At 44.5% G+C, this 24,870-nt stretch overlaps 1 protein-coding gene across 1 annotated transcript; it reads left to right on the top strand.

The window, feature by feature from the left end:
* The first annotated feature begins 284 nt into the window (after positions 1 to 284).
* FAM98A (family with sequence similarity 98 member A) lies at positions 285 to 24,870 on the top strand. The gene is made up of 8 exons (XM_075536107.1): positions 285 to 451; positions 3,753 to 3,901; positions 7,285 to 7,419; positions 12,446 to 12,630; positions 14,212 to 14,292; positions 14,933 to 15,049; positions 22,814 to 22,981; positions 23,068 to 24,870. Exons 1-8 carry the CDS (start codon positions 399 to 401, stop codon positions 23,728 to 23,730), a joined length of 1,551 nt encoding a protein of 516 aa, XP_075392222.1. The 5' UTR covers positions 285 to 398; the 3' UTR covers positions 23,731 to 24,870.

Here is a 24,870-nt window from a genome sequence, read left to right as displayed (position 1 = left end):
TCTAAATCCGGAGCTCGCCAAGCACCGCCCCACCCGCCTCGCCCCAAAAGTCGCACATGCGTACACCCAATAAAGAGAGGTTAACGCGCTCCCGCTGGCCCCGCTCCTCCCTCCACGCCCAGCTGCCACGCAGCCAGGCCGTCTGCCCTTCTGGCGACTGGCTTCATTGTTCGCGTAGTGCGCATGTGCGGCTCTGCCGCCGGGCGCTCCTTTGGCCGTCGGGGGCGGGGCGGGAGGCGGGCCCAAGCGTCTTGCGCACGCTCGGGACATGCGCAGTGCGGACGCTGAAGCGCCAGCTGTCGACTTGGACGTTCCGGGGAGAGAGCGCATGCGCGAGTGTACGCGTTGCCGGCGAAGTGGGGACCCTGACGACTCGGAAATTTGAATACCACAGTAGCATGGAGTGTGACCTCATGGAGACTGACATCTTGGAGTCGTTGGAAGATCTAGGGTAAGAGTGCCAGGACACGGGTCTCCCAAAGCCCACGCTGCCTGCTCCCCGGGAACACGACCTCCGCCCAGTCCGGGAGACTCCTGCCTCCCCACACTGCAGCCCGTGGCTCCTGGCTTTCGCCTCCCAGTCTCCCCGGGACCTCAATGCCACGTCCGCTGCTGGTCTCGCCGACGCGGAGTGCTCCAAGTCCGACGCCCCGAAGTCCTCCCTGCGAGCTTTGCAGCTCGGTTGCCCGCGGCGTGTGTCAATCATGCGTGTCATTGTCTGGGCTCTGGTCGCCCCCCCCCCCAAAGCCCCAACCCTTTTCCCAGTTTCTTTCTTGCTCCCCATCCACCTGCCCCTGCGCCCATCCTCGAGGTTGCCAAAGTTGCTTCTGCGCTTTCCCGACTTGCCCTTTCCTAACTTCGTGCCCTTGTCCGTCCAGTCCCCAGCCCCTGCCCACCTCACTTCTCTCACCTGCCTTTGCCCAGTCATCTCTCCGCGTGGATCCTGGCTTCTCTAAGCCGCCCATCCGTTCGCCCGTTCCGCTGGCCGGCTCCCGGTGGGTGCCCCTCAGCTCTCACCACCTCCAGGGGAGAGGAGCCCCCGTGCCTCAATCCAGGCACCCCGCATCTACAGGAGGCCCCCCGGGGTGTCCTGTCCTGCACCGAAGACCTGTGTACCTTTCACATAGCTCCACCTGACAATGAACCAGAACATAGGTCGGGCGTATCTAAAAAGCTAGAAAACCGGGCTTGTCTCCCTGGGTCACTGAACTCGTGCTTTCTTAGGAACACTTTGGCCAGATGTGCGCAGAAACACATTGCCTGCCCATGTGGTCACAGGTGCAGTCAAACTCTGCATGTGTAGCTAGATGTATTTGTGAAGGACGTCTATCAAACGCTTCCCCTTCTCCTTCTCACGGGCCCGGAAACCTTTAGGGAAACCTTTCATCAGGACAGGACACCTTGCGGATTCCCAAAGATACTTACTATCCCGGTACAAGTTTTTTTGGGAAAGGCAACAGTGTTTATCATTTCCCTTTGTCAGCATGCATTTACCATTGTTGGTTTGTAACCTATTTTCTCCGCTTGCCCGACTTTACAGGGCTTACTTTTTTGACTAGGGCACAAGTAAAAGTCCTATTTTGGCAATATGGCCTTTTTGGGGGTGGACACCCTCAGACTAACCTGACATACTCACAAGTGATATCATTCATTCAGCACACACCATTCATTCAGTACATTCAACTTCCTGTGTTGTGGCGGAGGTGAGGCCTCTGGGGCTGAAGGTAGGCGAGAAGAGAAAGCCAGCTGCGTGGAGTATGACTGGGAAAGGAAAGGAAACCCTAGGAGCTTCCTGAAGAAGTGACCTTTCAGTTAGTTGTATAGGAGGAGCAGAATGTGAGGGAGGAGGTAGAACTTACTTAATGTCCTGTTTTGCATGGACAGAGGTCACTGAGGTCCGTCACAGAGGCGACAGAGACTTGTTTTTTTTTTTCCAGTATTATTTTTCCTCTACCCTCTTTAACTCTAGTTTTCATATCTTGAGTACTACTATAAAGTAATTATTACCATCATAAGTGTAACCAAATAAATAATCAAGAAGGCTTAGTGTAAGCCCTGGGCCTTTCTGAAAATAGTATCTTTAAATGCTTGGTTTGGTGACATCCCAATTAAGGTTTAAAAATTCACCTTTAATGAATTGACTTGATAACTGAGATGAGTTTGATATATATATTTGAAAGAGTTGTGGAGAAATATTAGACTTAAATGGCTTTTTTTATCGATAACCTGGCACTTCATAGGAATTCAGTAGCTACTTGTCCAATAAACAAATAAAATCTGAAAGTAAAGCACAAGGGGAAAGGGCTAGGGTCTTAATCCCCATGTTTAATCAGTCACAAAACCAAGCTTGCTGTCATTGACTTGTCCCTGACTGGCTCAAAGTAGACCTGTAGAACAGTAGAACTTCCCCTTGGGTTTCCAAGGCTGTTACTCTTTACAGGAGCAGACAGCCTCATCTTTCCCTGAAGAACTGCTGATGGGTTTGAACTGCTGACCTTGCAGTTAGCAATCCAACCTGTAAGCCCCCAATACCACCAGAACACCTTAATGTTTGAATCTTTTAAAATCTAGATGCCAGGCTCATTTTTTGGTATTATGGTAAACATATCATTTTAAAAGCTTACCAAGTACTACAATTCCCTCTAACATGCCCGTACTTTTGAACATCAAAGTTTCTTAAGCATATTTAAAGATTATCTTGAATTACCCTGCTTCTGTCAATATTTCATTTAAAAGAAGTTAAAATAGTCTTGTGTAGGCTATATGTGTTACAATTACTTGGAACTTGGCAAAATCTCTAATTCTGATAGATCAGAGGCTAAATGTCACTAAATAAAGAAAAAGAAAAGAAATGATTAATTGGAAAACTTTTGCTTGTAAGGAAAGCTGTGGAAAATATAGTCTTAATTTTTGGCAAAAATTCTTTAAAAGATGATCAGAGGTTTATTTCTGAAGCAGTAAGCCAAAGTATAACCAGCTATCACTATTAATCTTGATTTTAATATTTAGGTCAGTTAAAGTAAAAAGGAAAATCCACATGTTGTGAATACTTGAAATGCAGTTAGTTAGCACTTAGCTTATTTTTCTTTCCTTTTTCGTCTTAAATCATTTTATCAGGGCTCTTGCAGCTCTTAGAACATTCCATACTTCAATTGTATCGATCATATTTGCACATACGTTGCCATCATCGTTTTCTAAACATTTTCTAATTGGGCCCTTGGTGTCAGCTCCTCTTTATTCCCTCCCTCCCGCCTCATGACCGCTTGATAAATTGCAAATTATTATTGTTTTCTTATCTTTTTTCCCTCAATAGTTTAATTGGCATATCTTATGCAATTCATTGGTTCAATCATATCAATAAGAGTTGTACAATCAAATCATTTTATTGGGGGCTCATACAACTCTTATCACGATGCATACATCAATTGTATAAAGCACATTTGTACATTCGTTACCCTCATTATTCTCAAAACATTTGCTCCCACCCCTCACCCACATTTCTGTTGTTCATCCCTCTGGGGGTGGGGGGGAGGATTCTGCATCGATCATTGAAATTGGTTCCCCTTCCTCCCCTTAGCTTATTTTTCTAACGGATTAGTGTAATTTTAAATTTTAGTTACAGTTGCAAGTCTAGAAAATGGTCATAATAAAACCTGATTAGTGTTTAATTGTACTGGTAATGCAAAGATACATTTGATCTTTAATATGTTGTGGTTTTATTTTCGACTAAAGTGTGACTTCTTTCTCACCAGTTACAAGGGTCCTTTGTTAGAAGATGGTGCGCTGTCTCAAGCAGTCTCTGGTGGAGCCACCTCCCCGGAATTTACCAAACTCTGCGCGTGGCTGGTATCTGAATTACGATTGCTCTGTAAACTAGAAGAAAATGTGCAAGCAACCAACAGTAAGTAGACATTCATTCTCGGGTACAAATGGTAGTTAAAAGTGGGGTGCGTTGAGAGAAGAGTCTCATTACTCAGGCTAAAATTTCAAGCGTTTTTGTAAATCTAAAGAAAAATTCTGTAAAGAAGCCAAATACTTTTTTCTCCCCAGTTGTATTTGGAGACCATAAGAAGTTGAAAAACCAGAATATAGTTATGTAAGTACCGTATATACTTGTGTATAAGCCGAGTTTTTTTAGCACATTTTTAATGCAGTTTTTGTAAAATTAGGTGCCTTAGCTGATAATCAGGTTGGCTTATACTTGAGTATATACAGTATTTAAAATCTGTAGAGGTTAAAATGATCTTGTGATAAAGAAAAATGGAGAATACAAATATGCAATAAATGAACTTTCTATACTTTGCAAAACATGACATGCGAGATCCTAGCTTGGTGTCTAGGATTAGAAATGGGCGTATTTTCTCTTAAAGCTACCAGATTCCCAAAGCCTATGTCATGTGTAAAGTAAATACATTACAATCCTGCTACATATGGAAGGAAAGAAAGAGAAAATGCTCGGGGTGACAAGGCTTTCTGTTGCGTAGGAATGTATCAGTGGGTATGTAGGGAATATGATTGAAACTGCATCACAACCAGTTTGATCGGCATGGGGTTGTTTTATTTTGCTATATTTTGCCCTAGTTTGCTATATTTAGCCCTAGTTGTTTTAGCCCTAGTTTAGCTAAAGAGACCTACGCTAGGAATCTGACACTACAATATGTTTACCCTCGTAATGTGTACACCGACTCCTACTCATGGGTTGGCTGTCTTATTATCTTATGCTTCCAATTTGCGGCAGTAGTAAAATACACCACGCACTGACACAGATTCTATTTCCAGTGAGGTCCAATAGCAACCCAGTAGGACAGGGTAGAATTGAGTTTCTGAGCAAAGAGCCCCATCTTTCTCTATCATCTAACTGGTTTTGCACCTTAATGCCCGCTGCCAGCAGTGATGGATGCCAAGGTGTACATAGTCATTCTCCAATTTCACAGAATGCCAAGTTGTACACAACAACCTGGTCTCTGAAAACTGGCCGTGTTGACAAGTGGAAGTGGGAATGAGAGGAGACAAAGGAAAATAGGCGTCCACTACTCATAAGGCGAATTAGACACACAATCCCAGTTTGAAGAAGATTTTTGGTACATTAATGTATACTTTTTGTTAGGTCAGTAATAATAAAAGCAGTGAGTTAGAGTTGCTGAGCATTCAGTATGTCCACACCACTGCCCCTAGAGGTAGGTTTTACACATTAAAATAAGACGAACAAAGAGGGTAAATGCCTTGCCTGAGGATAGAGCTGGGATTCAAATCCAACTTGGTGGGGGCTTGGGGGTCAGTCAGTACTCTTAGATTAGCCTGTATGTTTCTCCTGTCTCTGACCTAACATTTCAGAGATAGTTGTAGGAGCTTTTGAAAAAGGACCTCTACTGGTGATAACTGTTCTTATTTTTAACGCAGGGCCTATTTATCCAAAGAGAGCACTGTATGAAAGTCCGTATCTAAAGCAGGCCCAAATGTGACTTGTAGATGATGTCCTATAGCACACCTCTCCACTGCCGCCGCTTCGCCTTCACATAAAGGAGCCCCGTGGGACCTGCGTTCACAGAACAAACTTGTAAAACATTGACCATACGGGTGTTTAACTGAGAAAATGGACTTAGATTGAGGGATTCACCGACAGTTGCTACTTACTTTTGACCCTCAGTGATACTGAATCAGAGACCCTAAGCGGTGCATATGGCTCACTGCCATCGCGTTGGTGACGCACGGTGACCCGAAAGGGCAGAGTAGGACTGCCCCTGAGAGTTCCCAGTCCAAATCTTTATGGGGGTAAAAAGCATCTTCCTTCTCCCGTGGAGAAGGTTGGCAGTTCAAGCCCACCAAAGGGCACTTTGAAAAAAGGCCTGTGGGTCTGCTTCCTGAGGACCACAGCCTCTAGAACCTCATGAAACCCAGTTAGAGTCTGCAAACACGAGGGCACCAAGAGTTGGAATCGCCTCCATGGCGACTGGTCTACTTTTCTTATTGTATGGCATTGAATAAGGCTCTGTAAAAGAACAGGAAAGCATTGCGTTTTTCTTTGACTCACCCTCTGAACTTGACATGGTTTGAGATGTTATGGGAAAACAGAACTGTAAATCATGCTTACTGTCTTCAGGTGAAGTCTAACTGGGAATGTTAGGCACAAATAAAAGTAACTGGAGGGTTGGCTAGTACATGCCCTTTGGGGTCTGCGATGGAGCCCTGGCAGCTTAGGGGTTCCATGTTCCGCTGTGGTCCTCCAGGCCCGCACACTGAGGCCGCCTGCACTCCTCAGGAGAAAGGTGAGGTTTCCACTCCCCTTCAGAGTGACAGCCTTTGAAACTCACAGGGCAGGTCTGCCCTGACCTCCAGGGTTGCTGCAGTCGGCATCCACTGATGGCAGGGAGTTTGGTCTGGTTGGTTGTGGTTCACAGGAGGAGAAAGTTTAGAGTACATCTTTGGGGAAGGTTTCATTACACCAGTGGTTCTCAACCTTCCTCATGCCCTGACCCTTTCATACAGTTCCTCATGTGGTGGTGACTCCCCATCCCCCGACAATAAAATTATTTTCGTTGCTACTTCATCACTGTCATTTTGCTACGGTGATGAATCAGATGACCCCACTGCATTACAGAGCAAGACAACTAGACTTGGATGGATGAGGGAATCTCCTTGTCAGGCACAGGGAGTAATTTACAGGAAAGGACACGCATTAAATGAGACTAACGCTTCTGGCACGGATTAAGGGAGATTTGTGACATGGTCAGTGATGGTACCTGAATAAGCAAGGAAGGGTAATTTGAGGAGACTTGTTGTTAAGTACTATTCAGTTGGTTCCAACTGAAAGCAACCCCGTGTACAATACAAGGAAGCACTGCCAGGTCTTGCCCATTCTCACAATGGTTCTGTTTGAGCGCATTGTTGTATATTGACTATGGTAATCCATCTGGTCCAGAGCCTACCTTTTTCAGAGCCCTTCGACTTTACCGAACACAGTATCTTTTACCAGGGGCTAGTCTCTCCTTGAAACATGTCTCAAATATGTGAGACTAGGGAGCGTTCTGTCTATAAGAAATCCTTAAAGGCGTAGAGCAAAAAATGAGATTAGATGAAGTGCAAATTAGGGTGCCATTAAAGATTCTCAAATAATGGGCTTCCAAAATGAAAACAGAGTTTAAGAAATGAATTGGTAGTGGTGTGACAAAGGATAAATAAAAAGGGAAAGTAAGAAAATCATATCAATTTCTGAATTCATGTGTAATAATAATTATGCTACTGGAAACCAATGTTATTAAATAAAATTGTTCTCATTAATCAAAGGTCCAAATGAAGCTGAGGAATTCCAACTTGAGGTGAGCGGACTACTAGGGGAAATGAACTGCCCGTACCTGTCACTGACGTCCGGGGATGTGACCAAGCGCCTGCTCGTCCAGAAGCACTGCCTCCTTTTGCTCAGTACGTAATGGTCACACAGACAGGCTGTCATTTCCTATTTGCATTCCCTGTGGCTGTGCTTTCTACTTAATCGTTGTTACTGTTTCATTATGGATATAATTCAAAATACCCCCCCTTTTTTTCCTCTTTCTTTCTGAGACTTACATCTGGTGGTTGGCAGGCCTGTGGATTTGGTGGCATGGTCTTTGTTGTGTTAGTGGACATTGTTCTCTCTGAATTCGTCTTTGTTGGCACTCCAGCCTGGAGCCTCACTCGCCAACAGCAGTGCTGCAGGGTTGTTCAGCTGTGATCATTCCACTGGAGCTTTCTAGACTAGAAACATCTAAAATGCACTTAGAAGGTAGTATTGGAATAGCAAGGCTTTTTTTCCCCCTCAATCCCCCAAAGAGTGTACGTACAAATTAAACCGCAAATGATGTAAATGTAATCACTTAAAGCGTGTTGCGTTGTTCATATTTCTTTGTGGTTGGATGATCGTTTAGGGTCATGCCTTTATTTTCAAAACTGTCAAACGAAAATTTCCTAAGACGATATTTGGGTTGTTTCTGTACTTGCTGATGATGAGAAATTCTCCCATGCTTTTCATGTAGTGGCCACCATTTCTCCACTTTGAAAAATGGTGGATTAAAATGTCCCTGCTGGACGTAAACACTCCCAGTGCTCATACCAATAGTCTTAATTCTTTTAACATTTGGAAACACATTTCTTTTATATTAACTAAATATTAGAGTCCTACAGACCATCTTAAATCGGGGGATTTTTAATGATTGTCCTTTTTTTTAAATACCATTCTGTGGTTTCTAAAGAATGACCCACCTGCAGTTTTGAAGGTTCAATTTTTTAAAATGTAGTTACTGTACTTCGGCACTAAGTAACCCCAGAGTGACTTTCTTAATACCGTCTTTGTGCAATGATTGTTAAGAGGTGAGGATGGTGTCAGATTATGCAGAAAGCAAAGTAAGCCCAGCCTTACTAGTGCTTATTTATGAATTTGTAGCAATTTTCCCTTTTTCCCATCACATCAGAGATGCTGTTTCTAGGTATGAGTAGCATCTATCGCTTAATCCAACCCTCCTTCCTACAGAATCAAAGTTGAGTCTCTCTTCAAATGTACCATCCCAACAGGGGCCGAGAACCCAGAGAACAAGGTAACCATGGACTTGCTTACTTATCTGTGGTAACCAGTTCCATGTATTTTCACGAGGGATATGGTGAAATTGTTCTCTGTGGATTAGTAAGTCAACAGCGGAAAGCGCGTGGGTGTCTTGTATACTAGGCTATCTACCCCTGCGAGTGGGAAATCCCGCATCGGCTTCCTAGTAGCTCTCAAATGAACGATTTGCTGTAGCCATGCCCTGCAGCCTGCTCCCGGTTCTTCCATTGTGGGGCTGCTTCTCTACCAGTAATATCTAGCACCGAATATGTGTTCTTACACAGGAAGATTCACCTGTCTGGACCTTCTTAGAAACAGCTCTGAATAGCTAATTCATCTCAGTGTAGCTTGGCTTTTTCAGCACTGATATTTATAAAAACCAGTTTGAATGTACGGTAACTCTTTCTTGACTACTTTTAAACTCTTCCTTCTGACTTGAAACGGACAGTATTATTTTGGAATCAGGGTCTCAATTATAAACACAAGCATGAGTCGCTGAACATCCACAGTGCCTTCTGTGGCCCAGGGCTTCTTGTGATTTGAACATGTCTGGACACCATATTCAAACCTCCGGGAGCCTGCTTCTGGCCACCCGTGTCGCCCTGCTGCTGCCAGAGCTGCTGGCGAGGCTGAAGGAGCGGGCGGAGCAGCAGCTGGGAGGGCAGCGGCAGCAGGTGTGCCGGAGGCCGCCAGGGAGAAGGGAGCAGAGCGCACCGCACCCTGCCTGCTGTTTCCTCTGCCTGAGCAGTAGGGGCAGCTTGGGCCCCACACCCCTGCCCACCAGACAAAACCTCCAAGCCTAAGCACAGAGCTAATCTCCACCTGCCTGGGTCTAGCCCTCCTGCGCGCTAGTGCTGCCAGAATATGGATTGAGGGTCTTTGAAACCAATGGGGAATGGACAGGAAACCACGCATACCTGTGCTTTATTTAACGTGCCTAACCGGAACGGCTGTTCAACGTAACCCCACTCTTGGAGTTCTCCGTACAGACGCACATCCGCACAGCTCCTTCCCCTCTTCACCTCGGTGCTGTTTCTTTCTCAGCTCTTTCCCACAGTCCCCACCCTCGCTTTCATTATAGGGTTTGCATGCACACCCGTTCTCTGTAAATCTTTCTCTTCTCTCCAAGTATTGGGTAACACATCTTGATGCTATGTTTTTACCTCTTTCAGCACCCTTATTTCACTAATTTGATTGCCTTCATCATGTTTGGGGCAAATAAGAGACCGTTTTCATGGGGATTGTTAGAAACGTCCAACAGTCTTTGGGTGCGGGACTGAGGAATGTGGGTCTGCCGGAGGGCTTTGCTCGCTCTGTGTGCTGCCCTGCTGCGCTCGTGCTCCCAGCGGGAAGTAAGTCAGCTCTCTGAGCTCCACGAAGCCGAAGGGAGGTCCTCCAGCACACGCAGGCCTCGTTCTCACCTAGATTGGCAGGAGGACTACAGGTAAAGCATTTTGATGGTGATTATATTGGTGAACTCATTCTGAGAGTGCCCGAGCTATTTCGAGAACTAGTTCATTGGATCTCATGACTTCCCAAAACAGGTTCAGCCAACTTTTTCTTAACGGACTGGACAGTATGTATTTTTAGGATAGAGTCTGTTTTGGAGAGATGAGAAATATTTTAGATCCACATATGGTGCCTGGCACCGCCCCTGAGTCTTCGGTATTGTAGTGTAAAACCAGCCATACACTATACTTAGGATGGTGGTGTTCCTTCCCAACTTTATTCTGTTTTTTTATGCAGATGAATGTTGTAATGGTTTTCTCCCTGGATAACCCCCATATGTTTTCATAAGTGCACTCACCTATATGTTTGGTTGTGTCGATGATTTTGATAGCAGTGTTGTTTTTTCTGGCCAGCACAGTCGATGTCTTCATTTTGGTGCCTTCCGATGCTGCGGTTTGGTTCCCTGTCTCCCCTCTAGTTTATAAAGTACTATAGCCCCGCTCCCACCAGAAGCCCTGCTCTGACTGCTCTCTGCCATCCTGGAAGAAGTCTCCTTTTCTGCCCGGAAACAACCCTCAGGATATTCAGTCCCAGCCCAGGAGGCATGTGCCCACTTGGGTGGGCGAGGCTGGTTTGCACAACCACACCGATTTCACTCACTGCCCACGCTTGGATAGTTGAATCTCCTGCCCCTGTGTCAGGTGTGATGGCTGCAGACACAGAGGGGTCACACATCTCTCATGCAGGGGACATGGGTCCAAATGGATGCCTAGGTGCATTGTGGGGCCAGGGCAGTGCACACACCCAAACCATCCTGCCACTTGGCTTCACTTGGGATCAGCAGTTTGGGACCTGGGCATGTGCAGACTATGATATGGGAGGGACCAGCCAATGTTTGTACTGTGGCAGCCATGTCCCTAGCAAGGACAGGCCTGAGGACAAATTGACTACAGGAGCTCTGCAGTTCTCAAGCCTGGCCTCGAATTGCCCAGAGCAAACGCAGTTTCGATTGTGTGTTTTTCTTTTACTACCCAAGTACCCTGTCTCCATTCATTTCTTCTTGCCCATGGCTTGCATATACCTTTGTTATACAAATATGATCAGAAATAAATTTTCTGACTTTTGAATGAAAGTAAATGAGGCCGCAAGTCTCTTCCGGGACCGTCATGAAGCATGCGTGCCATGCTAGCTTGAACGTGTTCACGTAATTTGGTCATTTCCATCCTGTATGTGTGTGCGTTTCATTCTCATGGGTGGACTACACAGAAAATGTCGTACAAAGAATAACCATTTTCATCGTGAAAGAGATTTGACTATTTTAATGTCTACATGTTGCTTCTGCTGTTTAGCAGTTTGCTATATTGAATATGTTTAGATTTTGTTAAACGTATTTAAAATGAAATAGATCTCTGTAGAGCCGGAACTAGAGACGATTTGCCAAAAGAGTGACCCCATGCTTTTCTGGTACTGTACATCTGTGGTGGGAAACGTCATCTTCAAACCGATTCTACTTCTGTACTTCTAATCAACTGTAAGGGCCTTGAATATGTATTTTCCCCAAACTACCGTCTTCGTGTCATCTGACGTGGCTTATGATGTCAGATCACTTGAGACTGACAGCCTGCCGATTATTAGCAGACTTTTGTAGAAAGACGTGTGACGGGGAAGGAGAGAGGAGGCGGAGTGAACGTCTAAACCTTAAAGTGTGCTCTGTGCAGGCGGACCAGCCCTCAGCCTGGCCGACGTCAACACCTAGGGGAGGGATTTGGAGGGCTTTTCTGAGGAAAGGGTGGGGGCTTGAGAGCAGGCCTGCGTACGTGCACGGGTTTGCTTGGAACACGGTGACCCATTACGTCACTGGAAATCATGGAAAGGCACTCTCGAGGGCTGACTGCCTTCCCTCTTTTCTCTCTCTGCGTAGCCAGTGTGGTTGCAGCGAACCTTTGGATAGGTGGTGGTGTTTCCAACCAGTCCCAGATGGGCTGCCTGAGTCTGGGGATGCAGGAGGGCAGGGTGGTATCACTGGCACTCACAGCGGTGAGCAGCAAACACGAGTCTTTCTCACTGTCCCTGAAAACTAGGGACACGTCACCTTCTGCAGATACGGTAACAGATGCCAGCCCTCGTTCTAGAGCTTTCTTAATGATGCAATTCAAGAACCCAAGCTTTTAGACATGACCTACTTCGAGCCTTTGGTTTCAAAGAAAGTTTGCTTATTTCTAGATCAGTCTTTGATGATTACATCTTGATTGAATACGTAAGTGATGGAACTGGTCAATGTTATTAGTAGATACCATGGGTTTGTCTTGTTTTTACCCATTCTTGCAGCTTTAAACATTTTAAGGCCTCGATCTAGAGTTGTGACCCAAGACTTACATAACAGGAACTGCATCTCATTCTGCAATCTTGCTCTGTTTCCTTCAGCATACCTCATCTCAGAACTAGAAGCGGCCAGAATGCTCTGTGTGAATGCTCCTCCCAGAAAAGCTCAAGAAGGAGGCGGTAGTGAAGTCTTTCAAGAGTTGAAAGGCATATGTATTGCTCTAGGAATGTCCAAGCCTCCATCCAATATAACTATGTTCCAATTCTTCAGCGGGATTGAAAAGAAAGTAAGATTTTCAGTACCAGATTATAGTATATTAAAGGCATTGCTACACATTTGCTTGATATGAAACAATTCTGTTAGTTTTTCTTAGTAGGAACCTAGTAGACCTATTATTAAATAATTGTTATTGAATGATATGTTTTAAATCCTATGTATTTATATTTTAAAGATAAAATATTTCAGTTGTTTTTTAACATGCTAGCTATTTGTGAAAAATGAATCTGTACTTTTTTTTTTGCTTTATAAGCTGAAATAAGCTGGATAAAGGGAGCCTGGTGGCATAGTGGGATATGTGTTGGGCTACAAGGTCAGAAGTTCAAAACCACCTGCCCTTCTAAGAAGCATGGGCTTTCTGCTCCCTTAAAGATTTACAACCTTGGAAACGCACAGGGGAAGCCCACTCAGTCCTGTAGAGTCGCTATGAGTTGGAATCGATCCAGTGGCAGTGAGGTTTCGTCTTAAATGAATATAAAAAGATTGTAGTCCTTTTAAAAACTGTCCTTGAACTTTTTAGTACCATTGATGGTTTTTGTTTTGTTTTTTAATTTTAGCATTAAAAGTTACCAGTCTCCTCCCCACTAATTTGACAGAAAGGGATGTTAGCCCAGTCACTTTCGATCTTAATTAGTGTGACTTTTCAAACGAGATTCATGGAATACTGACTTCGTTTTAGTACGGGGTTTTCAAACCGTATGCAGTCCTTTCCGTACGCGCAGGTGGCCCCTGAGGTAAAATTGAAAAATTTTAAAGGATATTAATCAGATAATGGTGATTTCATTTGTTCATAAAATATATTTATGGCTCTCAAATAATTCTTAAATCGTAGTGAGGGACAGGATTAGCTCTTCCATCTCAAAAGTTTGTAGACCCCAGTCTAGTATATAAAAATCAGAACTAATTCTGAGCAATGAATTATAGGTAACTAAGATCTTTTTTTTAATTTAATTTTTTTGTATTTTATTAGGGGCTCACACAACTCTTATCACAATCCACACATATACATACATCAATTGTATAAAGCACATCTGTACATTCTTTGCCCTAATCACTCTCAAAGCATTTGCTCTCCACTTAAGCCCTCTGCATCAGGTCCTCTTTTTTTTCCCCTCCCTCCCTGCTCCCCCCTAAGATCTTTTATACAACCGATTAGGAACAAATAAAAAAGGACTGGACAGAAGATAGTAGTGTTTGCTGTAGCAGAGGCCTTTCCATGTACATACCTGCTGGACTCAGGATTGCCACATTTGAATTATGGGATAGATTAGCACCAGGCTGCACAAGTTTACCACTACATGCTCGCAGCAGTGTGTCCTAGTCCAGGTTTTCTGTCTGTCCATTGGCCCATTCATCAGGTATTCCTTGCATGAGTACCCGCTGATCTGAGACACACTGCAGCCACACGAGAAGGGAGATAAACCAGTGTCTTTTCATGTAGGTAGGCTGTTGGCATCTCAAAACATTCTCTACTTTTGCCTTTGTTAGGAGTCTTCTTTTGATGCACGATATGCTGAGAATTGGGGATGAGGAGGAGGTTATAGTTTACCGTTAAATGTGTTCATGTTTTTGCTTCTATTTTTTGTGTCAGTTAAAGGAGACATTAGCAAAAGTTCCACCCAATCATGTGGGAAAGCCTCTACTGAAGAAACCAATGGGACCAGCCCACTGGGTAAGTAGTGACTCATCACCTGCCATCACATGTGTGAAAGATCACGTTTGTTTCATAATTTTTCATGTCCACATTTATCATTTGTTTTCTTCCCACGATATGTGTTCTAAAATGTAATGTGTAGAATAAATGCATTTTTATTCCTCAAGATTGATGGACAATAACTTCATAATTGTAAGATTAGAAGTACTTGGTTTAGAGGTAAGGTCAGTGGGTCCTACCGAGCCACTGCTCCACAGAAGAAAGATGCGCCTTTCTGCTCCCATGGGCTCGGAAACCCCCAGGGAGAGAGATCTGCGCCGTCGCTGTGAGCCGTAATCCACTCAGTTGAGTTTTTTTTTAACTCATAAAAAGTCGAAGCATGTTTCTAATTGCCAAGAGTGTTGTCTATAAGCCAAAAAAAACCCCTAAAAAACCAGCATTGGGCTAAATACAAATTATGTGTTTCATATGTTCCTTTTTACATTTTGAGACTTAATCTTATTTTGCCTATCTTTTCATTAACTGTTCGTTTATTATGTGGAAAGAATTACAGGTGCGATGTTTGGGGGATACAGTTACGAATAAAATGGATGCATGTTCTGCCCCTTTGTGTCGAGGGCACGAACATTTAAATTCCAGCCGCTCCTTTTCATTCCAGGACAAAGTTGAAGCAATTAACCAAGCCATAAGCAACGAATACGAAGTACGGAGAAAGCTGCTCATCAAACGTTTGGATGTCACCGTGCAGTCTTTTGGCTGGTCTGACAGAGCCAAGGTACACATTAAATAATTTAAGCGAGCAGCGGAGTATTTATAGACAATGATCCCTAAGCATTCCTAGCAGGGTTTCGATAAATACTAAAAGGAAAATACATAGGGGTTTTTCTTTAGTGCGTTAGCAAATCTTTGAACTATTCAGCAATACTAAATATGTTTATCTTTTCAATTTATTGTAAGTTTTTTTTTTTTAAGGAAACAGCATTTTGTAGACCAGTCTGAGAGTCCCCGCTGGGGAGAGAAACAGTTACTAAAGTAATATATTCCGTTTTCAAATTATTGATTTACTATAGGCTAGCAATTTAGTTCTGATTGTATTAAGTTAGAAATACTGGTTTTTAGTATGACTAAAAACTATGATCTGCTTACAGAGATGTGGAGAATTTAATGAGATGCGTTTCAATGTAACTTGGATAATACAGGTGTAGGTCTTGGTTGTTCAGCAAATATTATTTACTGCACACGGATCACCAGGAGTCGGAATAGACCTGACCAGGGTTGCTTGTTTCTTCTTGGTGTCCTGGAAATGAACTAGCACATTGGATTATTTGTATCCTCTTAGAACCCTGAGGTTGAACTCTTCCCTGAATCTGGGTTTTGGCTGATGCAGATGTTCCCTTCACAATTCATGCACCTCTGGAAATAGATTTTCCTCTGAATTTTACTTAGTTGACCCCTAAAAGCGGTTTCCGTTTAGTTCTTTAGTCGTATTCCTAGTTTGTTGCTGGAAACTTAAGCCGAGGGCACCATTGCCGTGTCAGGTGTAGCTCAGAGCAACCCTGCAGGACAGAGTAGAATTGTTCCCCAGGGTTGCCAAGGCTGTCAATCTTCACAGGAGCTGACAAGCTTCGCCTCGGCAGGTTTGAATTGCTGAGCTCTTGGTTAGCAGCCCGCTGTTTAACTGTTATTATGTCACCCCACTGTTCTGTTTACTCTAAAACCCCAGCCTGAACTCAGTCCCATTGGCCTGTTACATTGCTGGAGTAGATAGTTCATTACATTAGTGATGTGAGGTATCTGGAGATCAGTCTTAACCTTCCTCAGTTTGCGTGCATGTAGACCCGAAATGAAAGGAGACTGCCTAAGATCTTCTCACAGCTATGAGCAAACTCCAGGAGTAAATTATGCTTTCTTCTGTGACTGATTTGGGAAATGCCAGTCTTGTTATTGTGTTCATTTATTTTACGCTCAACTTGGTAGCTATCCTTCAAAAATAATAATAGTAATAACTTGCAGTGCTCAGCTAGAAGACTGGACAGACAGGTGTGGTCTGGAGGCTGCCAGTGCCAGGCTGGCCAGCGGAGAGAGGGCTGGTGTGCCTGAGCTCAGGCTGTGCTGTGGCTGGCTCATCTTTACAGTGACTGGACTGGACACCTAGTTTAACCCTGATTTCCTGGAAATGTGGGTGTTTGCAGGGAGCGTGAGGAAAGACTCTACAGATTAATTTGCACAGCGATCTTTTTGTTTATGTGATAAAGGTGGAATACTTATCTCTTTGACATTTCCTTTCAATCAGTCTTATTTGTAGGGAAAAGTGAGAAAATGTTGCTGCTAACATTCCAGAGCCTGTATGCATGGACTTAACTGTATTTATCTAGTCAGTAGAGGGCTGCAGACCAGTTCTCCCAGTATTGTCGTTGTCTTAGTCTCATTAAGGTGCCTTCAAACCAAAAAAGGTCCAGTTGAACAGCGGCTTCCCAGGACATCTGATACTCCAACCCCAGATTCACTGCCATCGGTTCGATGCCTATGGGACAGGGCAGAACTGCCCCTGTGAGTTTCCGAGACTGTAACTCTTTACAGGAGGTGAAAGCCCTGTCTTTCTCCCGAGGAGCAGCCAGGCTGGGGGTTTCAAACTGCTCACCTTGGGGATCACAGCCCAACTTGTACCTGCTAGGCCCTCGGCCCTGAGGCCATCTTATAGACCAGCTCAATCTAAGATAGCTCAGCCCAGAAGCTTATGGAGATTATTTTTAGAATGCCCAAGGGACCGTCTTGATAGATTTTTCTCAAAAGTCACGGGAAGCTTATTAGGAAGAATTTTTCAGAAAAATGGAAAACTTCCTTTGGTGAAAAAAATTTTTAGAAAGCCATCCTTGGTAAAGTGGAGGGGCAGCAAAATGTGGAATGCCCTCAACTAGGTAGACTGACACACTGGTATTAGCGGTTGTGAAGATGGGGCAGGGCTGGGCGTTGTTTCATTCTTTTGCACATAGAGGCGCTATGAGTTGGAACCTTCAAAACGGCACCTAACAGCAACAACAAATCTAAGAGCTCAGAGTTCTCACGGAAAGGGGAGAATGAGATAAAGTTCATGACACCAACATTTTCCATGTTTCTACATAATTTCCCCTTATTTAATGGCTTCACCAAAATTTATTCCACCAGCCCTACTGTTGTACCTTTTCTCATATTTTTTTTCCACTGAACTTAATGAGCATACTACTTTTACTGTTAGGTAGTCATTATCATGTAGCTATTATATATGAGGGAGCTTTTAAAAGTTGGAGAAATTGACTGTAAAGGTCAGGGAATTTTTTTAAAATCATTTTCTTGGGGGCTCGTACAACACTTAGCGCAATCCATTCATTCATCCATTGTGTCAAGCACATTTGCACACTTGTTGCCATCATCATTCTCAAAACATCTGCTTTCCACTTGAGGCCCTCCCATCAGCTCCTCATTTCCCCCCTCCCTCTGAACCCTTGATAATCTACAAGTCATTATTATTTTGTCATGTCTTACACTGTCCAACATCTCCCTTCACCCACTTTTCTGTAGTCCATCCCCCAGGGAGGAGTTTATGTGTAGATCCTTGTAATTGGTTCCCTCTTTCTACCCCACCTTCTCTCCACCCTCCCGGTATCACCACTCTTACCACAGGGCTTGAAGGGATCATCTGGCCTGGATTCCCTGTGTTTCCAGTTCCTATCTGTACCAGCGTACATCCTCTGGTGTAGCCAGATTTGTAAGGTAGAATTGGGATCATGATAGTAGGGTTGGGGGTGGAAAACATTTAAGAACTAGAGGGACGTTGTATGTTTAATCGTTGCTACACTGCACCCTGACCAGCTCATCTCCTCCCCACGACCTTTCTGTAAGAGGATGTCCATTTGCCCACAAATGGCCTTTGGGTCCCCACTCTGCACTCCCCCTCATTCACAATGATGTGATTTTTGTTCCTTGATGCTTGATATTTGATCCCTTCGCCTCTTGATGACACAGGCTGGTGTGCTCTTTATTGAGACCTCTATCAATGCCCTTTGCCTCCTAGTTCCTTCCTCTTATTTCCTTTGACTTTTCTCTTGTCCCACTATCATGTTCAGCCTTCATTTGGGTTTCAGCATTTCCTCTTGGTTACATTACTCTTGATCACGCCCTACCAGCCCTCCTACACCCTCTTCAACACTGATTTTCAACCACTTGTTGTTCCCTTGTCCCTGAGTTTGTTAACACTACTCCCTTCCCCCTCCACTCCCCTTCTCCCTTGTCCCCCCAAAACAGTCAGCCCGGTTGTTTTCTCCTCCAGATTGTTTATCCAGGTATGCTCCCTTCTTGATTTGCTCTGTTTTGGGGGGGGGTTCAGCTCACGCTGGTTCCCCACCATGCGACCCCAGAAATGTGCTCTGCGCAGTCTGCTCCAGTAAGGGGCCCAGTCCCCTCTGTGTCCCATTAGCTCCCAGCAGGGATGTCATCCTCTGAGCATCATGTGCCAGTGTGGGGCCCAGTCAGACTCTTTCTCATCCTCCCTCCTGGCCTACCTCCTTGTGGGTGTGGCGTGGCTGGCCCCTCTCCCCAACCTGCTTTCTGCCACACCCACTTCCAGGGAGGGGGTTTGTTTGGCTCTGGTTAGGGCCAGCCCTGTAGTTTGTCCTTTCTTGCATCCTTCCATGTGACCACGCTGTCCTCGTGGTTTGGTGCTTCATGGTTGGGTCCGCAAGCGCCTTCCAGGTTCTGGGGAGACAAGACCAGTCCTCTCCCCCTGGGTGGATTAGTGCCCTGCTCCCTCTGTTATCATTTCACTTTCAATCCCCCCTTTTTCTCCCAACCCCCTCCATCCTTTTCCCATTCCTGTGTTGGACCAACATGTACCTCCTTGGGTTTGGGCCATTCTCCTTCCACTTCCTTGTATCTCAACCCGATTGTTATGATCTAGGTAGCTTCTCTTCTATACCTACTATGCTGATTACACTCCCCTCAGGGGACTCATGCTGTACTTCTCCTTTTGTCATTGGCTGACTTCGCTTAGCATCATTTCCTCCAACTCTTCCCATGAAGACATGTGTCATGTGCTCATCAGTGCTTTTTAGTGACGCATAGTTCTCCATTGTGTCTATGTGCCAGAGTTTACTGATCCACTCATCTACCGATGGAAATGTAGATTGTTTCCAGTCTTTGTGATTGTGAATTGCGCTGCAGTAAACATTGGAGTGCATACAACTGGTCGTGGTTTATCTCTTACCTCTTCTGGGTATATCCCTAGTAGAGAAATAGCTGGGTTATAAGGCAGCTCAATTTCCATCTTCTTTAAGTATGACCGTATCGCTTTCCATAGTGGCTGTATATATGTGTAGGCCCACCAGTAATGTAGGAGAGTTCTAGCTTTCTACATCCCCACCAACATTTGTTGCTCTCTGATTTTTCTGATTTGGGCTAGCCTCAAAGGTGTTAGATGGTATCTCAAGGTTGTTTTGATTTGCATTTCTCTGATGGCTAATGATCGGGAGCATTTCCTCATGCTTATTGGCCATTTAGGTCTCCTCCCTAGTGAAACTTCTGTGCAGTTCTTTTGTCCACTTCTTCAAGGAGCTGTTTTCCTCTTTTTGCAGGCAAGGAGGGTATTGTAAATTTTTGTAATACGCCCTTTGTCTGTTGTGTCCTTGCTAAAAATCCTCTCCCAGTCTGTAGGTTGCCTTGTTACCCTCTTGACACACACAAGTGCTTTATCCTTAGTAAATCCCATTTGTCAATTTCAGATTCCCCTGCATGTGTACCCCGCCCCTACTGCAGTTAACCTTTGTATTCCTTGGGCCAAGATTCTTAGGTTTGTCAAGATTCCTTCACTAATGATCCTGATGGTTTGGGGTTTTACTTCGAGGTTGGTGATCCCCCTGGAGTTTGTTCTTGTGCATGGGATGGGGTAGACATCTTGTTTCATTTTTCTACATGTGGATGTCCATGGTTTCCAGCACCATTTGTTAAATAGGGTGTTGCCCTCCCACTTGATGCTTTTGGGGCCCTTGTCAAAGATCAGTTGTGTTTGCTGGTGGTATTTTTTCTGGGTTTTTTATTATTTTCCATTGGTCTGTGTATCTGTCATTATGCCAGTACCATGCTGTTTTGACCACTGTGGCTTTGTAATAGGTCTGAGAGTCAGGTAAAGCGAGCCCTCCGATGATGGTTTTCTTCTTGAGATCTCTGCTAATTCTGGGCTTCTTCCCTCTCCATATGAAATTGGTGGTCAGTTTTAACAATTCTCTGAAGGTGGTTTTGGGTATTTGAATCGGGATAGCATTAAACTTATAAAGTGTCCTGGGTAGGATAGACATCTTTACTAGATTGAGTCTTCCGATCCATGAGATGGGATAGTCCTCCAGTGTGGTGGTCGCTTTTGGTTTCCTGTACTAGGGTCTGGTAGTTTTTCTTGTATAGGTCTTTTGCTGTTTTGGTTAGATATGTCCCTAGATATATATTTCAATTCTTATGAACGGTACCGCCTTCCTGATCTCCTCTTCCATGGTCTTTTCTGATGTATATAGGAAACCAATCAACTTCTCTGTTTATCTTGTATCCTTCCACTCTTCCATGTTCCTTTATCAATGACAGCAGTCCACTTGTGGAGCTTTGGGGATTTTCAGTGTATAGAATCATGTCATCTGCAAATAACAATAATTTCACCTCCTCCTCTCCCAGTTGGGTACCTTCGATGTCCTTCCGTTGTCTTATTAGCTAGGACCTCCAGTATGATACTAAATAGAAGTGGGGACAAGGGACATCCTTGTCTAGCCCCCTTCTTCAGTGGGACTGATGTAGTCTTTTCTCCATTGACTGATGTTGGCTGTCGGTCGTTTGTAGACAGCTTGTATTAACTTGAGGAGCTGCCCTTCCATTCCCGTCCTCCTGGGCGGCTCACTCAGGAATGGCAGCTGGATGTTGTTAAATGCTGTTTCTGCATCTGTAGATACCATCATGTGGTTCTTAGACTTTTCCTTATCAACGTGGTATATAATATTGATGGATTCTCAGATGTTAAACCATCCCTGTGTCGGGCAAGGAATTCTTGTATTGATCTCTATCTGGAATTTCAAAAACTACATCTGCACATTAGTTTCTTTTGTGTGAATATTCTCTTTATACCTATTTTCCTTTATCTTTTGTAGTCTTGATTTTTAAATACACTTAGATATTATGACTGCAACCCTTTTGTAATCTTTGATGTAGATACTTTCAGTATTCATTTTTTCAGTATTCTTCTCCAGTTCCATATATGCATAGTTATTAAATAGGATTTATTAAACAAAATAAACTATATTGCATATTATTGCAATTAAAGTAAAATATCATGTTAGCGATTAGCCTTAAACAGTAGGATGTTTCCTTTTACCAAATAGCTCAGATAGCCTCGTCAGATGGGTGAAAATAGCCCAGGAATGGGTTTTGTTGTAGGGTCTTGATCACCCAGAGTCTCTTGCACAGGCTAAATGTCCCCTTAAAATAAAATAAAATGTTCATAATTGACTCTATCTTCCCGAATTCAACAAAGTGCATCTCAAAGAAATCTACCTCTCTTAATCACACATTCCAGTTCTTCTTTTTCAGAGTTTCAGAGGTTCAATCCCACCTGCCATGTACTAAAGTGCCTTCTGCTGTAGATTGGGAAAATTTTGTCTTCATGCCTACTTTTATTAAGTTGTTGAGTACTAATAACTGCCACGGTTTGTGAGGTCGGACACCAGATGTTTCAGACCGATTGTCCCCGCCTTACGTGAGCTGCCCTTGCGCTCCGCGTCCCAGCCCGGGCGCTAAAGAGAGATTACTTGCCCAGGTTTCCTCCTCTCTCATGTTAATAGTCACACGCGTGTGCTTCTGTGTCACGGTTAAAGTGGGATGAAATAGTACTTTATTCGGCACTTGGTCTTCTCCTAAAAGTAGTGCTTGTGACCATCTTCTGGCAGAGAGAGAGAGAAAGAAGGGGTGTGTGTGTGTGTGTGTGTGTGTGTGTGTGTGTGTGTGTTTGTGTTTTTTTTTTTCTCTCTCCCCAGACTGTCAGAGCACCTTTTGAAAGGACAAATTCCGTTAAAGGAATACTTTTGCTAAAAAACAGATACGTTACCAACATAATTAGTATAAATTAGTTGTAGCCAATGTTATATTGTCTAATAGGAATCAAAGAAAGTTAAAAGGGAAATTTTTAAAGTACATTTATGTTCTGATACTTTTAAAATGTGTTTGATCAGTGTCAGATGGAACCGTTTTGCCCCTTTAGCCCCACAATCCGCAACGTTGCCTTCCATACCCCCTCACACCCACTCTCCCCCCGCCCCGGTCTTCCCTGGCTGGCACAGCAAGCCTGGCAGCATTGCGCTCCAAGATAGCACTTCCCCAGCTAGTAAGGAGCCATGGTGAGTATAGAACATCTAGTCAGAATTATGTCCTTATCAGAGATTTTGAATACCTTTAGATCATGAGCCTATTTATGATGAGTGTTTCTTACAGCCTTTTGAAAACAGACATTTCTCTCTGAACATTGTTCTTTTAACAGAGTCAGACAGAAAAATTAGCCAAGGTTTACCAGCCCAGACGTTCCATCTTATCTCCTAAAAGTAGTATTTCTGTTGCCCATCTTCTGGCCGCAAGACACGACTTGTCAAAGATTTTAAAGACGAGCAGCGGCTCTCTTCGCGAAAAGACTGCCTGTGCCATCAATAAGGTGAGCAGAGTCTTCCTCATCCTGCCCCGAGGACGCGTTCTTGCTTGTAAAATAAGGGGGCTTCACACGTCTTTGTTGCCCTGCAGGTGTTGATGGGCCGAGTGCCTGACAGAGGTGGCAGACCCAATGAGATTGAACCTCCACCCCCAGAAATGCCACCCTGGCAGAAAAGGCAAGAGGGCCCCCAGCAGCAACCAGGAGGCCGAGGAGGGAGAGGCGGCTACGAACATTCCTCATACGGAGGCCGTGGCGGCCATGAACAAGGAGGAGGGAGAGGTGGACGTGGTGGCTATGACCACGGTGGTCGAGGGGGAGGAAGAGGAAATAAGCATCAAGGAGGCTGGACAGACGGCGGCAGTGGAGGAGGCGGTGGCTACCAGGATGGTGGCTATCGAGATTCGGGCTTCCAGCCAGGGGGCTATCACGGTGGCCACAGCGGTGGCTATCAAGGTGGTGGCTATGGCGGCTTCCAAGCATCGTCGTACACAGGGAGTGGGTACCAGGGTGGTGGCTACCAGCAGGACAACAGACACCAGGATGGAGGGCACCATGGTGACCGAGGCAGTGGGCGCGGAGGGAGAGGTGGGCGAGGAGGCCGGGGTGGCCGAGGGGGTCAGGGAGGAGGCTGGGGAGGAAGAGGGAGCCAGAATTATCACCAAGGGGGCGGTCAGTTTGAACAGCACTTCCAGCATGGAGGCTACCAGTACAGTCACTCTGGATTTGGACAGGGAAGACATTACACTAGTTGAGGCTACAGAACCCTACATTTTGCTAGAGCTCAAGTAATAGAAACTTAGTTTCAGAACCCTGAATCCAGAATCTCCTTTGAATTCATGTGAGACCACAGGTGGCAGGCATAAGCATTGATGGGTCATCATTTTCAGTTCTGTCGGGTTTTTTTTAATGGACTTACATAAAGCTGTTTATTTGGGAAACGCATCTCTCCTTTGAAGAATTTTTTAAAGAGGTGATTATAAAAGTTGCCTTTAATCTTTGACCAGTAGACTTAATTCCAGAGTCAGACAATGCATACTTTTTGAAGAAATTACTCGAATAAGTAGTTTTCAATACACAGTTTTGAAAATGAGGAGTCTCCTAGGTTTTTTCTTTAGATTTACACCTAGGAAACCCTCGTATTAACAAACCATTTATATGTGTTTTGCTTCAAATATTCTAATGCCTGTTTTCCAAGCACACTTCTGCCCCTGACTGGCCGTTTTTCTTCAGAGGTTCTGCCATGTTTGCTTCACGATAGAACTTGTAGGTCTGTTCCTATTAACTGAGCTCTTCTGCAGATCGCACACGCGATAGCCTTATCCTGGGGGCGGAATGCTGAACCACACGCGCAACCCAAAACCTGAAACACAGCCACCGTCCATCAGAGAAACAAGCAAACTGCGTGTGAGCCTGTAGACCATGTAGACCGATAGATAGTGTTAAGTATAGCAACTCAAACTGACCTGCATCCATCCGAAACCAGTTCCTCCTCCAACCTTGTTGTTACACTTGAAATCTAGAAGAAACAGCAAACCTGAGTTTTCTTTTATGCACGAGAGAATACCACTGGCTCAGAAAACACAAGTTAGTTTACTTTGGACAGGAGGCTGTTTGTTTGTTTGGGAGTTTTTGTTTTTGCGTTTGTCCTCGTGACAGAAGACGTGCACTGCCAAGGAAGAAGAAGACAGATCGCCGCTTCCTACAGGAGGCCCTTTGTTATTGCTGCAGACAACAAAAGCCTGGCTGAGCTGACATGTCCCATTCTCCGCCGCTGAAATCTTCCATGATGCTTCTGGCTGGGGTTTTGCATCCGTACCCACTGTTAAGCTGTGAAAGAAACGGCTGGAGGTGTGCGTTGTGTGCAAGATGAGCAATAAAGTACCTGAACGTTC

The sequence above is a fragment of the Tenrec ecaudatus genome, chromosome 17, assembly GCF_050624435.1.
Source record: "Tenrec ecaudatus isolate mTenEca1 chromosome 17, mTenEca1.hap1, whole genome shotgun sequence".
Taxonomy (NCBI): Eukaryota; Metazoa; Chordata; class Mammalia; order Afrosoricida; family Tenrecidae; genus Tenrec; species Tenrec ecaudatus.
This window is presented reverse-complemented; position numbering and strand designations above follow the sequence as displayed.